This window comes from Periophthalmus magnuspinnatus, chromosome 15 (genome assembly GCF_009829125.3).
Source record: "Periophthalmus magnuspinnatus isolate fPerMag1 chromosome 15, fPerMag1.2.pri, whole genome shotgun sequence".
NCBI lineage: Eukaryota > Metazoa > Chordata > Actinopteri > Gobiiformes > Gobiidae > Periophthalmus > Periophthalmus magnuspinnatus.
In genome coordinates, this window is record NC_047140.1 from 32,094,107 (window position 1) to 32,107,752 (window position 13,646).

The window sequence follows — 13,646 nt, forward strand, 5'->3', positions numbered from 1 at the left end:
AGGAGCTGTGAGGTGACCCACAATACACGGTGCACCGAAGGTTTCAGAACCCGACCGATCTCTGTATGAACAGTTTGTAATGTAAAACAAAACATCTATTTGGACAAAATTTGGACTCCATGCACAATCAAAAACAAGAATCATGGAGAAGGAGGCGAGGAAACAGAAATGAAACGCAGCCCTTGCCTCCTCCATCCTCGTTTCCTCCACAGGAGGTGATGGTCAGCGGGACTGACCTTTCCTCAGGCTCTGACCACAACGCCCCTGGAGTGAGACTTATTTATACTTAGGCTTATTTTTTGTTATTATTATTATCATTTTCAGATTAACACAGCGCAGGTGAACGTGGCACATCTGTATCCTGACCCTCGCTCTGTCCACTGTCCTTCAGAGGGGTCAGACAGTGACCAATGCACAAAACATTATTATTATTGTGTTTTATTTTATCTGTAAAAATACATTTGTTTGCATTACACATACAACATTTACACTGAACTGAGCAAATCCTAAAAACAGGAGAAGTGAGAAGACCAAAAATGTAACTACAGTTCTACACAAAGACCTCCAGGGGGCAGTGCTGCAAGTGAAAGTGTCAAAATAAATAGTTCTAAATAGAAAAGATGCCATTTATGTCACTGTTTAGAGACATAAGAGACTTTTGTGTGGACCTGGAGGCAGCACAGCACACACGGGCCTCTCACATCTCGTTGCTTTTTCTTGGTCACTACACAGTTTGCAGTCGATAGAGTTTAGCCCCCTTTTTCAGCAGAAAGCCCTGCTCGTTGAGAGAACTCAACAGCCCCTCAAAATCCACGACCTAAGAATAAAAATAAAACATTAGAAAATACAACATGTAACACATCAGCAGCACAGACAGAGCAGTGGCGTCGACACAGAGACACTGAGATGTCCCTGACTGTCCAACAGAGCTGAAGAAGTACTCAACTGAAGTAAAATTAATACTTTCACTTTCTTCATGTGTTAAAGTACCTGTTTAAAAATGTACTTAAAGAGCAAAAAGTATGGGTTTTTCACAGATTTTGGGTCTTATAAAGCTTCAAATGTGGTGATTTTGAGAAAGATTTGAGCTGAATTTTGTTCAATAGAAACAAATAAAATAATGTTTTTGTAATTTTTGTTTTGTTCAAATTCTAAACGTGTTAAAAATAAACCTCAGCCTTTTCAGCAGGTCTCACACAATAAGAAAAATACTTTTACTTTTCAGTTCTATTCAAACATGTAGTGGAGTAGAAAGTACAGATACTGTTCTCAAAAGTAGAACAGTATCTACATACTGAAGGACAGGTCAAAAGTATTTCAAATGTGCAGTACTTTACTACTTGTACTTTGCTACATTCCACCGCTCGTTTCTAATAGTCACATGTGAGAGCGTCCTCCTCTTTGGAGCTGGTAACCTTGATTTGGAGCTGGTCGGCCACAGAGCGGATGGTCTGAAGGTCAAAGTCTCGTTGGTTGGTTTTCTGGGCGTGCATGTGCAGAGCGTGGATCAGCCTCTTGGCGGCGCTGCGCTGACTCATGCCCGAGCCCAACTGTGAGCGCTCAAAGTCCAGATTGCCCAGACCGTCAGAGTAAGTGTCGGCCAGACTGGAACGGTCACAGAAGAAACTGAAGGTCACAGCGTTAAAGGGGCCGTACTACACTATTCTCTCTGTTCTAATGTTTCCTCATCAGTTTTGTTTCATTCACACATGTTTAACCCACAAACCTGTAGATTTAGACTGAGTTCTTCTCTGTTCCACCTTGTGATGTCATCATGTGGTAATACAGGAAGTGCTCCACTGTGTTTTTAAACTCCACACACCTTCAGCTAATCATTTGGATTATTTAAACTCTGGAATTGTCAATCTCTACTGAACTAAAGGTAAAAGGAGTTTAAAAAACTACCACTTGATGACATCACAAGGTGAACAGAGCATTTTGAGCTTTGGAGATGTAACAGACTAACAAAGTGTCACTCAAACATGTGTGAATGAAACAAACAACTCCAGGTCTGTTTTTGAGGAGGGAACACCAGTATAATATGGATTAAATCTCACGAGAGTCAGTTTTGTGTGATATAGAACCTTTACGGACACAATCAAATTTGTGAGGACGTTTCAACCTGTGTTTCATGATCTCCACCACGTCCTCGGCGTCGTTCTTATTGGCTGTTTCTCTCAGCTCCAGTCTGGCTCTCGCCTGCACACGAGACAGATGGATCAGTGTATGTGGAGGTAAAAAGGGGATGAAGGATACAAATCTACCAATTTATACACAAGCACATTCATTCAAACTGTGATATGACAGTTTGGGCTTCATCAAGGTTTTCCAGGCCATTCTGTAAAGCAGAATTACTTTGTGTACGAATTGTTCTATACAAATAAACTTACCCTGCCTTGACATTTTTTATTAAGTAGTGGTTTTTCAAATGAAGATGTGGTCTAAGACTATACCCGTCTACGGTTCATTTTAATTATATTCACATATAAACAGGCCCGTCAACACAAATTTGGGGGCCCAGGGCAAGAAGCCTCACATGGCCCCCTCTAATATATATTAATAGGAGGAGGATGCAGTTCTAGGCCCTTAAGACCCTGAGGCCCGGGACAACAGAGCCCTTTTTCTCCCATCAACTTCCCTGTATATACAAATATTATATTGCATTGTCGCACCAAACCTCCCCAAAATATTTTCTTGTGGTCCAACTCAAATTAGATATTAAAATGAGTAGTGAACACAAAATACCTGCATGTTTTAGTAGTTTGTTTGTGTGAACACGCCTATTCTAATCTGAATCGTACTTCGGCATTTTATTGCATTTTACATATTATTCCATCCCTTCTTGATATTCCGTGAAGTCAGATTAGTCCAGTGTTTCCAAACTGTTCATGTTCAGTATGTCTGCCCTTCTATCAGCCCTGTCGACAGAAATTTTGGACCCGGGGCAAGAAGCCTCAATATTGACTAATGAAGAGGGTCCAATTCTGGGCCCCTAAAACCCTGAGGCCCGGGACAACACACCCCTTTGCTCCTCTGTCCACTCCCCTGCCTCTAGTACCTCAGTGAGCCGAATGAGGGACTCCAGCTGCCTGGTGGTGATGGGCGTGGCGTCTGCAGACTGGCCCTGAGCTCTTAGAGACAGGTAGAAGCTCTGCAGAGTCTCCGCCGCTTCAGGAGACAGAGTCGGCTGCACGTACTGACGGGCGTAGCTTATGTACTTCCGGATGAGGCAGGCGGGGATGGCGTCCACCGTCTCCCCCGCTGAAACCTGACAGGAACACAGGAAAAACAAAGGCAAAAATCTTGTACTGGCAGAATAAGAGTGATGTGACATTCGTGAATGAGTCGGATCTGTTTGGAACCAGATCTTTTTTTTAAAAGAACCAAATGTTTTATTTCTAATTTGAATGTATTTTTACAATCAGCTCAGAGGCAGAGCAGGGACATGAGTGAGAGATTTGTGAACAGAAAAACATTAAGCATCATAACAACAGTCAGCCTTTTATTATTGTAGAGAGACTAGGCCTGTCACCATAATCACTACACAGAGTTATCGTTCATGATATAAAAGGTGGAACAATCATTTCTGAGGGTCAATATTTACCACGGGGACTTTTTCTTTGTTCTAGTGGAGAACATGTTATTATTTTTCTGTTCTACGATAAGATTTGAGCTGAAGAGGTTTGAATAGAAAACTAATTATAGATACAAGTTTAATACTGACAGTTTCATTCTGCTGTTGGTACAATATGGTTAAAAAAAAACATGGACTGTAATAAACATTTAGAGTATTTTGGAGATAATTTTGCTTTAGGGTCTATTCGTCAGTGGCCCATATTAATTTCAATATCATCGTTTATCATCTATATTTTCTTCAGCGATATATTGAACTTCAAAATGTGTTGTCGTGAAATAAGTGCAACGTTTTATTTCGATTCTGTATAATTTCGAAGGGTAAACTCACTCCAATTCTCAGTTTGAACCATTTTAAACAGATTTAAGCCTCGGTCGTTTCTCTCTGTGATTAGTTTGTAGATAAAATAAGTTCTCACGTCGACTCTTTATATATTTATTTATACGACAGAAGACAGTCTTTTGAAAGGCTCTTTGGAATGAAAAGATTCGGATCTCTTAAAGGAGTCATTTGCATGTTTTCGTGTCGTAGCTGCGTCTTAATCTAAAAGCACGTCCTCTTAGGTTCAGTGACTTCACCTGGAGTCGTTCAGACAGCGGCAGGTCCGAGTGCTGGAGCAGGACGGAGGTTTCTAATTGGCTGTTGTCTCTGTTGACGACGGCTCCGCTCATCCTCCCTTTTCCCGCCCTGTTCGCCATCACGTGCTCAGACACGCGCCGATCATGTGACTCGTCCGGGATGTCCAGCAGAAGAAAGACCACGTCAAAACGGGAGAGCAGCGCTGAGCCCATTCTGAATCAAATAAACACGACATAAGCAGCCGGACATGGACGCCTCACTTCCTGTTTACATTTACAGAACTTTATTAACAAACTTGAGATTTTCCGAAACGGTTTTTCCACGGTTGTAATGACCTCCAATGGGATTAGCAGCCGCCACCACAGAAGTACGAGCAGGTAAAGACGACACGATTCCAGCTTTGGCTAAACTCACTGACTGCTGCTCCATGGCTTCTAACAGAGCCTGCTGTTGGCTCCCCAACTTATCAAACTCGTCGATGCAGCAGACGCCTGGAAATAAGTCAGAAAATAAACACACTTGTGATGATGTAATACAAACCAGTGTTGTTCTGATGCCATTTTTTTGGGGATCTGATCAGATACCAGGACATCGGACAGTGTTTAGTTTTGTTACGATTAAATGAGGTTTTGAGACTAAAGTGTCAGAGTCAAATGTAGAATGGTCCTGATGATGAGTTGTACCGATTTAAACACTTTTTATCCTGACTCTGTGGTACAAAGTGAAAGTGATAGTAAAACAGCAGTGAGGCCTGGAAAAACACCTCATCCTCAGAACACATGGATCATTATGCAGAGAAAACAAAGTCAGAGTTGGCGCTGTTGCCGCGTTAGTGCTATTGTGGGTCTGCACTCTCTGTTGTTATTTCCCTCAGTTCAGCGTCCACTCAAAAGGCTAAATGAAGCTAACAAAGAGCTAACACAGATGTCTCTTCAGTCATTATTACTGTGTTTTAAGTGTCTGCAGTGTTTTCCAGCCTTTTTTGAGTCGCGTCCCACTTTTGTTGGCATAAAGTTGCTTCAGTACCATCCACTAAAACTATGAAATGACACCAATTTCAGCACCTAGTCTTCCCCTCACACTGGTAAAAAATCAGTGCTCTACAGTCTGCATTTAACCTGCTCTGGACGATAGCATTAGCATTAGCCACAAACATAAATAATGGCAGTGCTCACATCCAAGAGTCATCAGTCTGGAAATACAGAGTGGTATCGGATCGGTGATTTGATCTGAGTACTCGGCCGATACTGATACCTCAAAAATGTGTGGTATAGGATTAGTATCAGAAAAACCCCAGTACAAATATCTTCTCTAACTAACACAAATATATTTTCTTTTTTAATTTACAAAGGAAGTGCTGCTTTTTGCTGTTTTTTTCATCGTTACCTTGATCTGCCAGAACCAGAGCTCCGGCCTCCAGAGCGTAATCTCCTGTAGCTGCGTCTCGAGATAATGTGACTGTCAGACCTGAACAAACACACACGGTCCTCGTGGACACACGGTGGAGTTATGTCATGGAATTGTTCATGTGATTAGACTCAGTCCTGTTGAGCTTGTGTCGTTATGGTTCTCACCTCTGTGGATCATTCTGTTATAATTTACACATTTTAAATCACAATATTCATCTAAAACCACTTAATAAAAGAAAAAAGTCTGCTAAGTCATCACAACAAAGCGCCACATGCTGTCGGTGCCCCCTATGGACAGATGCACATCACACTAGAGCAGCACAGTTTTAAAATTTATACGAAAATGATGAAGTGACGCTGCAGAATCCTACAAGTATCAACGATTAAAAAAATAAAACTGGAGAAGGAAACAGGTCTGATTTAAGCTTCCTGTACACATCAGTCTGACTGTGACATTTGTCTCAGTCTGACTGTGACGTTACCTGTGCTGCTGGTGCTGTTGCCGCACACGTAGATCCCTCTCGGAGCCACATTACACACGGCCTGCACAGAGGACAGATAAATATTAATGTCGTACGTAAATGAACACACAAAGTATAATAGGCTGAAGCAATTCCACCAAAAACTGACTCTTGTAGCTTTAAGTCATGTTATAATGTTGTTACCTCCTTAAAAACAAACCATAATGAATATCACCTGAGGAAAATCTGGGGAAATCATTATCTTATATATAAAATAAATAAAAAACAAACTATCTAATGGCTCATTCCATGGAGTCAGAGCAGAGTCCAAACACAGAGGGTGGACAGTGCCTCTGGTTTGGTGCAGATGGTGAATTACCTGTAACATCTGACTCTTGCCGAGCCCCGGGTCGCCCACCATCAGCACGTGAGGGTCTCCTCGGACCGGGACGCAGTTTTTGTTTATGTTTTTCTGTCTGCCTCCAAACAGAGCCAGCAAAAGAGCAGCTTTCACAAGCTATAAACATATTAGTCAAGTGACCAGGTTAATTTTAATATTCATGAAACTGTGATGATTGTGATGACCTACCAAATGACCATAGATGACCGGACACAGAGAGCTGTAACAGAAGCACAGAGCGAGGGTGAGAGTGGACGACTGTGAGCCGCAGAGAGACATAAAGAACTGTGAGCCGCATAGACACAAAGAACCGTGAGCCGCATAGACACAAAGAACTGTGAGCCGCAGAGACACATAAAGAACTGTGAGCCGCATAGACATAAAGAACTGTGAGCTGCACAGACACAAAGAACTGTGAGCCGCAGAGACACATAAAGAACTGTGAGCCGCATAGACACGTAAAGAACCGTGAGCCACATTCATTTAAGATTCTTACATTAATTCTACAGACATTTAAACATTGACTCTTGAGCTTTACGTCATGTTCTTATGCTGTTCAAATGGACTAAAGAGTAAACACGGGGCCTTACTGGACCATGAGTTTGAGCAGGTCGGGCTGTGACTGGATTTCCTGGATGGCGTAGAGCTCTTTCAGACTGAACTCCTCTGAAGACTGCGCCTCTGCTGACCCTTGACCTCCTGTTTTTGACTGAAGTCCTGCACAAAAACATCCACATTTTAACATTCCCCAATTTGACTCAATCATTCTCGTTGTTAGTGTGATTATGTTTTCATTATTTTACTCACCAGAAACAGTAAAAAAAAGTTATGTCAGTTGAAACCATAGACTGTTTATATCACATGTGTCAAACTCAAGGCCCGTGGGCCAAATGCAGCCCGCAGTACTATTTTATGTGGTCGGCGACAAGGTAAATTAAAAGATATGACTGTGTATCTTCTGACAAACCGATATTTTAAGACAGTTACACAGACATTTTTTCATATCTGGGCAAATCTATATGCAATATTTGTAACTTGAATAAATAATAAATATAGAAATGGTTAATTGACAAGATTAAAAAGTCGTTTATTTATTTTACGTTACATCTGGTTGCATTTAGTTACATTTATACGATCTTAGTTACATCTGGGCCTTTGAGAGTCACCATTTTGGCCCTTTGTGAAAATGAGTTTGACACCCCTGGTTTATGTAAGTGGACACAGCTGACCTGCTCGCCGCCCGTTAGACTCGTCATTTTGGTCTTAAATGTCCGTATTACCCCGCTCTACCTAGGGGTTTTATTTCACTATTGTGTTTTTTAAATCGAGATATGAACATTAATAACAGACAAACCAAGCTCCTTCTTTCCAGATTGAACTTCAAATAAACTCTCCAATACAAATGAATCGCGTATTACATGTAGTCTGTCCTTGTGTGTTGCCGTAGTAACTGACAAGTATCTGAGCGTGTGCAGAGCCGATTCTGACACAAATTGGGCAGTGACACAATGAAAACTCACATCGTCACAACCCACCTTTAGTGTTACTGACAGACGTGGCCTCGATGTAGAGCAGGAACATGCACTGGTCCTTGTTTCCTCTGTGAAGTCCTAAAATCACAAACATGACGCAGAGTTTTTCCCTCACAGAAACGCGCTCTCCTCACCGATACGACCCGCAGACTGTTGAGCTCTTAATCAACCAATCACCTTCTTTGGTCACTCGCACAATCCCCGTCACTGTGACCGTGTCCCCGGGGACGCAGCTGTCACAGAGGTCAGAGGTCAGGTGACACTCCACTGTTCGGGGAATACGTCCCGCCTCCCGCTGCTCTCCCCCCATCAGCTCCTGAACTCTGGGACGCAAAACAAATACATTAGATAGTTTGGTGTCAGTTGCATCGATAATGAGTTAAGAAGATGAGATTTAAGTTTTAGGATTTATTTTAGTAGTTGTCAAGAAGTTAATCTGAAGGAAAGTTGTTGTTTTTTTACACAGGAAATGCACTAGTCTCTTAAAAAACATTCACGTTTAATGAGACAGAGGAGATTTGGCGTTTTAAGTGTAACCAGAGCAAGGGCCAAACTACGTGTAAAATTGGACTGTGCAGCTGCTCCACCAAGAGACGACCAAAAAGTTCACAAACCCACTAAGTTAAAGCCACAGTATGGAACTTTTAGCTAAAAAAATAGACAAAAAAGCCCTCTACTCTACTACTCCTGTTTATTTTCATGGACATGTGGTTCCTGTGGCTTTAATATTTCATAGAATGGCATAAAACATATCCATCTCCATTGAGAATGTTCTGAAGTGTGGCTTTACCAGAAGGAGCCTGCGCACCACAGTTTGAAACACTCACTTGATGATCTGCCAGTCCACAGTCTGAGTGAGAGGGGAGCTCCGGCACGGCACCAGGGTCCGACTGCGGCAGTTTGAGAGAGAACACTGAACCAAAAACAAACCGAGCGTCAGGAAAGACACGATGACACGGCCCACACCTCTGGTTTATCAGGGAGCGGGCGCTTAGCAACACTGTCAATCAAACCTGTCGCTAACGCTAACAGGAGCGACCTCGGGGAAAGAAGGACCTGATTTGTCTGTTATTAATGTTCAGATCTTGATTTACAGACACAATAGTGAAATAAAAACCCCAGGATCATGTCGAGGGTTAATACGAACATTTAAGACCAGAATGAGTCTGAAGCAGCAGAGACAGAGAGAGGGGACAGATTATCAAAAAACAAAAAATAAACTCAAAATAACAAAAAAACAAAAAACAAAAAACTAAACAAAAAAAAACTCAAAATAGCAAAAAAATTATAACAAAAATAACAAAAAACAAACAAACCTCAAAATACCAAAAAGAAAACAACCCCTAAAACTAAAAATAACTCAAAAAAATTAACCCCAGCATCATGTAGAGGGTTAATACAAACATTTAAGATCAAAATGAGTCTGTGGGAGCAGGTACAGAGAGAGGGGACACAGTTTTTACACAGAAAGTGAACTGGAGCCGGAATTGCTCCCATGACCACTTGCTGTTTGGAACACAGGAGCTAGCAGGTTAGCTATGTCTGTTTATACAAACTATGTCTATGATATAAACGATAAAGGATGAAACCAAAGCATAAAGCAGAATTATCCCCCAAAAACTATTCTAAATCTACAATATTGTTTAAAATCGTGGGCTGGAATAAATAACCATCAGAATGAAACACTTAAGTACCGAGTTTGAATCGATAATGCGTCAAAGGCAAAATCATTCAAACTTCTACAGTCCAAACCTTTCCCAGTAGTTCAAAGAAAAGGTGAACACAATAAAAACTGAAAACAGCACAGAATTAATGAGAAAAATATTAAACATATAAAGCTGCTCTTGTGGTGAGCGCATGTATGATTTATCCTTCTCTGATAAACGATAAAGAAATACACAACAAACAGGGAAAGAATTTTTATGTTTTTTTAAATCCTACGTTGCGTCTTAACACTATAATTTACCATAAATTTCGAAATATAAGCCGCTACTTTTGTCCTTTGAACCCTGCGGCCTGTACAACAGAGCGGCTGAATTATAGATTTTTACTGGTTAATGGCCACTGGGGGGCGCTCTCTAGCAGTAAACGCCAAAGTGAGACAGACGTGGAGACAGATCATGCGCTGAAGAGTACACTAGTTCTGATTTTGCGCATCATGCACAAACTCTCAAGATGGAAAACACACAAGAAATGCATCAAAGTAGGAAATAGAGCCACTGTGCGTAAGTTTGACATCAGTGAAGCGATGGTGCAACGTTGGAGGCGGCAGCGGGAAGAACTTGGTCAATGTAAAAAGACGACAAAATCTTTCAGAGGAAATAAAAGCACATGGCCCGTGATGGTGCCGCTTTATTTTCTAAACCTGCAGGTTTGTTCATCCCGTGTTGATGTCAATTTTCAGGCACAGTTTGAAATAAAAGTCTTAAATTAAAACTCAAAAAATACTTTCTTTCTGTCTAAAAATCTAATTTTCTTTTAAAATTTAGCTGATGTGACTGCTCATTGGTCTGAAATTTACGGTAAATGCAACTCTAAAGTATTCAGAAGACATTTTATTGAGATATTCATTTTGACAGTATCTCCCGTCACAGCCCACAGAGCAGAGGACACGTACCTTTGTGGGCGTGCTGTACTGACCGCGCTGAAGGGTCAGCGCCTGGGTGTGGGAGCAGCCCAAACAGCGGAACGCCAGACGAGCGCAGAGCGGCCGGATGTTACTGACTCTGACCACGGTCCCCCGCACCCCCACGAGCCGCCCGAACACGCTGGCCCTCAGCAGCCTCAGAGGAGTCAGCGGCTCGTAGTTATACAGCCTGACCACACACAGGTCAAAGGTCAGGGTTAGGGTTAGATATGGAGTGTCTGAGGCGATACCGATATCTGATATTTGACCTGCTGCTGTGAGCTGATATTTTACTGTTAAAATCCACAGCGAGGCCCACACACGTCTTAAGTTAAAGTATCAATCACAAATAAACTTCACACTTTTGTAAAAATAATAATAATGTTTGTGTCACATACAGCCATAAAACTCTCTTCTGTTTCCATTTTGAATCATTAATCTGTTCAAAAGCGACTCAGAGACTGGGGCAACAAAAAATAAATAAATTTTGGTATTGAATATCAGCACCAAGGCTCAATATCAGTCGATACCAATAGAAGAATCTGTATCGATATCAGCCATTACCCACACTGGACTCAATCTCTACTTCTGTACAAACTAATGGACAGACCTAGAGCTGCTCCATCATGGAAAACAAATCATTAGGATTTTAAAAAGAATTATAATTGTAAAGAAATATTCACACAGAATGGCACCAACAAATTAAAAACTGAAAACACAAACAGATGAAAGTAGGAGACGTTTGTAAACTCTTCTGAACGGATTCTACAAGTTCAAAGTTCTGACCCGTGCATTAAAAGTGTAATGCAGCACAAATGAGGCACATTATCCTGTAGCATGTGGTTTCTGTTTGCCTTTGTCTCACTAAAGGATCAGGATGACACACACACACAGCCGTTACCTGGCGCTGATGTGAGGGATGTTGATGAGCGGCGTGGTCACAGGCAGCTCCTCCCCCTGGAGCTCGGCCGCCTGACGCTCCAAATCTGAGGTCAGCACCTGATACACAGACAGACGGGGTTATGAAGTTAGATTAAGGCAAAGAGGACTCTCCTGTGAGCTTTAAATCATGTTCTAATGCTGCGTAATGAAGGTTTTCAGTTTGAGAGAAGAACTCAGTGGAGAGAAGAACATGTGAGAATGAAACAAAACACAACTCCAGGTCTGTGTGTGACGAGGAAACAGAACAGTGTAAAGTCTGGTGTTTACCTGGTGAATGGCGACTCCCAAACAGCTCAGGATCATCTCTGGTTGTTCCTTCAGTTCTTTGGTTAAACCTGGAAGTTCTCGTGTCACCATCTGGTCACCGATGAGCTCCACATAGTCCACGAGGATGCTGCCCTGACGCTCGATCTCGTCCTGGAATGATTTTAAGTCATTAGCACAGTTTCAGAAAACAGATGATTTTTCACAGATAATAAACTTATTCCAGCAGGGCTCTGGTAAAAACTCTGTGCAGATCAATGTATCGGACACTGATACTCTGCAGCTGACATCATTACCATTCCCCAGGGGTGTGGTGCTAACTGGAGGCACTGCTCTGTCTGAAGTTCTTACTCAAGTTAGACTTTAACCTGAGCTTTATTTTAACACATCTGACCAGAAAGAGTTGACTTGAATGGAACGACAACAGGTGAGCTGATTTGTGCTGCTAAACAAGTCCCTCTAAAATAACATTACAGTCAGAAGCTAGCTACCATTAGCATTAGCCGACTGTTTTTCAGTTAGTCACTTTCACCTTTTTGCGTAAATTAAACTCTTAAACAGGACCATGAGCTCGGACTGATCGCAGGCTCCTTTATATCACAGGCTGAACATGCTCTTTAAATCACCTTTGTATTTTTTGACAGTGTTTGCTAATGTGTGCATTGTGTTGCCACGGTAACTGCTAAACGTCCTGCCAATAGATATACACGTAGAGCACCCCTAGTGTGACGTCACCATGAAGTATCAATCATAACTATGGTAGGGTCAAAGCATAAATACAGTATTATTGTGTCCAGTGTCTGTGGTGTTTGCTCAGACAGAACAGCACTGACCTTATCAAACAGGTGAATCTTGGAGGTGAAATACTTCTCAAACACTTTGATTCTCCCCACGTTGGGGGAGCTCTCTTTGAAACCTGCACAAAATATAACCCCTTATGCTCAAATTCTGCACATGGTGTTTATTTTGATTTGGAGAATATTACCTTCAGTGAAGTACAGGGCCCATCCTTTGTACGGACACCTGACGTCGACTGTGGCCTGAGTCCAAACAGCTGTGAACATTAAAACAGAAGCACGAGAGCTCGTAACTGGAGAAAAAGATCTGATCGTCTGTGGGAACTTCTAACAAATGTAAAAAACTGAACGAAGCCAGTAAAGGTTTATACTTGAATATTCACTGACCTCTCTGAGAGCCGCCGAGCAGCTCTGCTCCTCCTGCTCCTCCTGCTCTTCCACTGCTCGAGGACGAAGACCCTGCTGACCCCCTCCAGGTACCTCCTCCTCTCCAGCCACGAGACCCTCCTCTCCAGCCGTTACTCCCTCCTCTCCAGCTGTTACCTCCTCCTCTCCAGCCACTGCCACCTCCTCTCCATTTGTTGCTATTACCACCTCCTCTCCAGCCGCTGCCGTTGCCTCCTCCTCCTCTGCAGTTGTTGCCTCCTCCTCCTCTCCAGTTGTTGCCGTTGCCACCTCCTCCTCCCCAGTTGTCCCTCGTGGGCTCCCCTCCACTCATGCCTTTACTGTTCAAGACACTGAGGAATAATAATAATAATAATAATAATAATAATAATACAGTCTCAGTGTGTTGGATTGTTTGCTGTGGGAGTTAAACTTGTGTAAACGGCACTGACACATAACTGCAGATTATGATTCATACTGCTCTTACGATCAACAGGGAATTTTGTGAATCTAGTGTCCAATTCTATCTCCCTCTATTATTTTTATTTACTAAGACAGTGGAGTGTTAGTGGCAAAAACTGTTGTTGTGTCCTTAGGCAAGGCACTTCACCCACATTG

At 42.2% G+C, this 13,646-nt stretch overlaps 1 protein-coding gene across 1 annotated transcript; it reads right to left on the reverse strand.

The window, feature by feature from the left end:
- Positions 1-529: 529 nt before the first annotated feature.
- On the reverse strand, positions 530-13,362 carry mcm8 (minichromosome maintenance 8 homologous recombination repair factor). Its single transcript, XM_033979356.2, has 20 exons — positions 13,032-13,362; positions 12,833-12,901; positions 12,681-12,763; positions 11,851-12,000; positions 11,543-11,640; positions 10,633-10,831; positions 8,843-8,928; positions 8,193-8,338; positions 8,019-8,093; positions 7,074-7,200; positions 6,673-6,703; positions 6,463-6,600; positions 6,105-6,165; positions 5,600-5,680; positions 4,509-4,704; positions 4,213-4,426; positions 3,059-3,268; positions 2,123-2,199; positions 1,416-1,605; positions 530-817 (listed from the first exon to the last, which is right to left on the reverse strand). Exons 1-20 carry the CDS (start codon positions 13,360-13,362, stop codon positions 725-727), a joined length of 2,655 nt encoding a protein of 884 aa, XP_033835247.1. The 3' UTR covers positions 530-724.
- Positions 13,363-13,646: the final 284 nt, after the last annotated feature.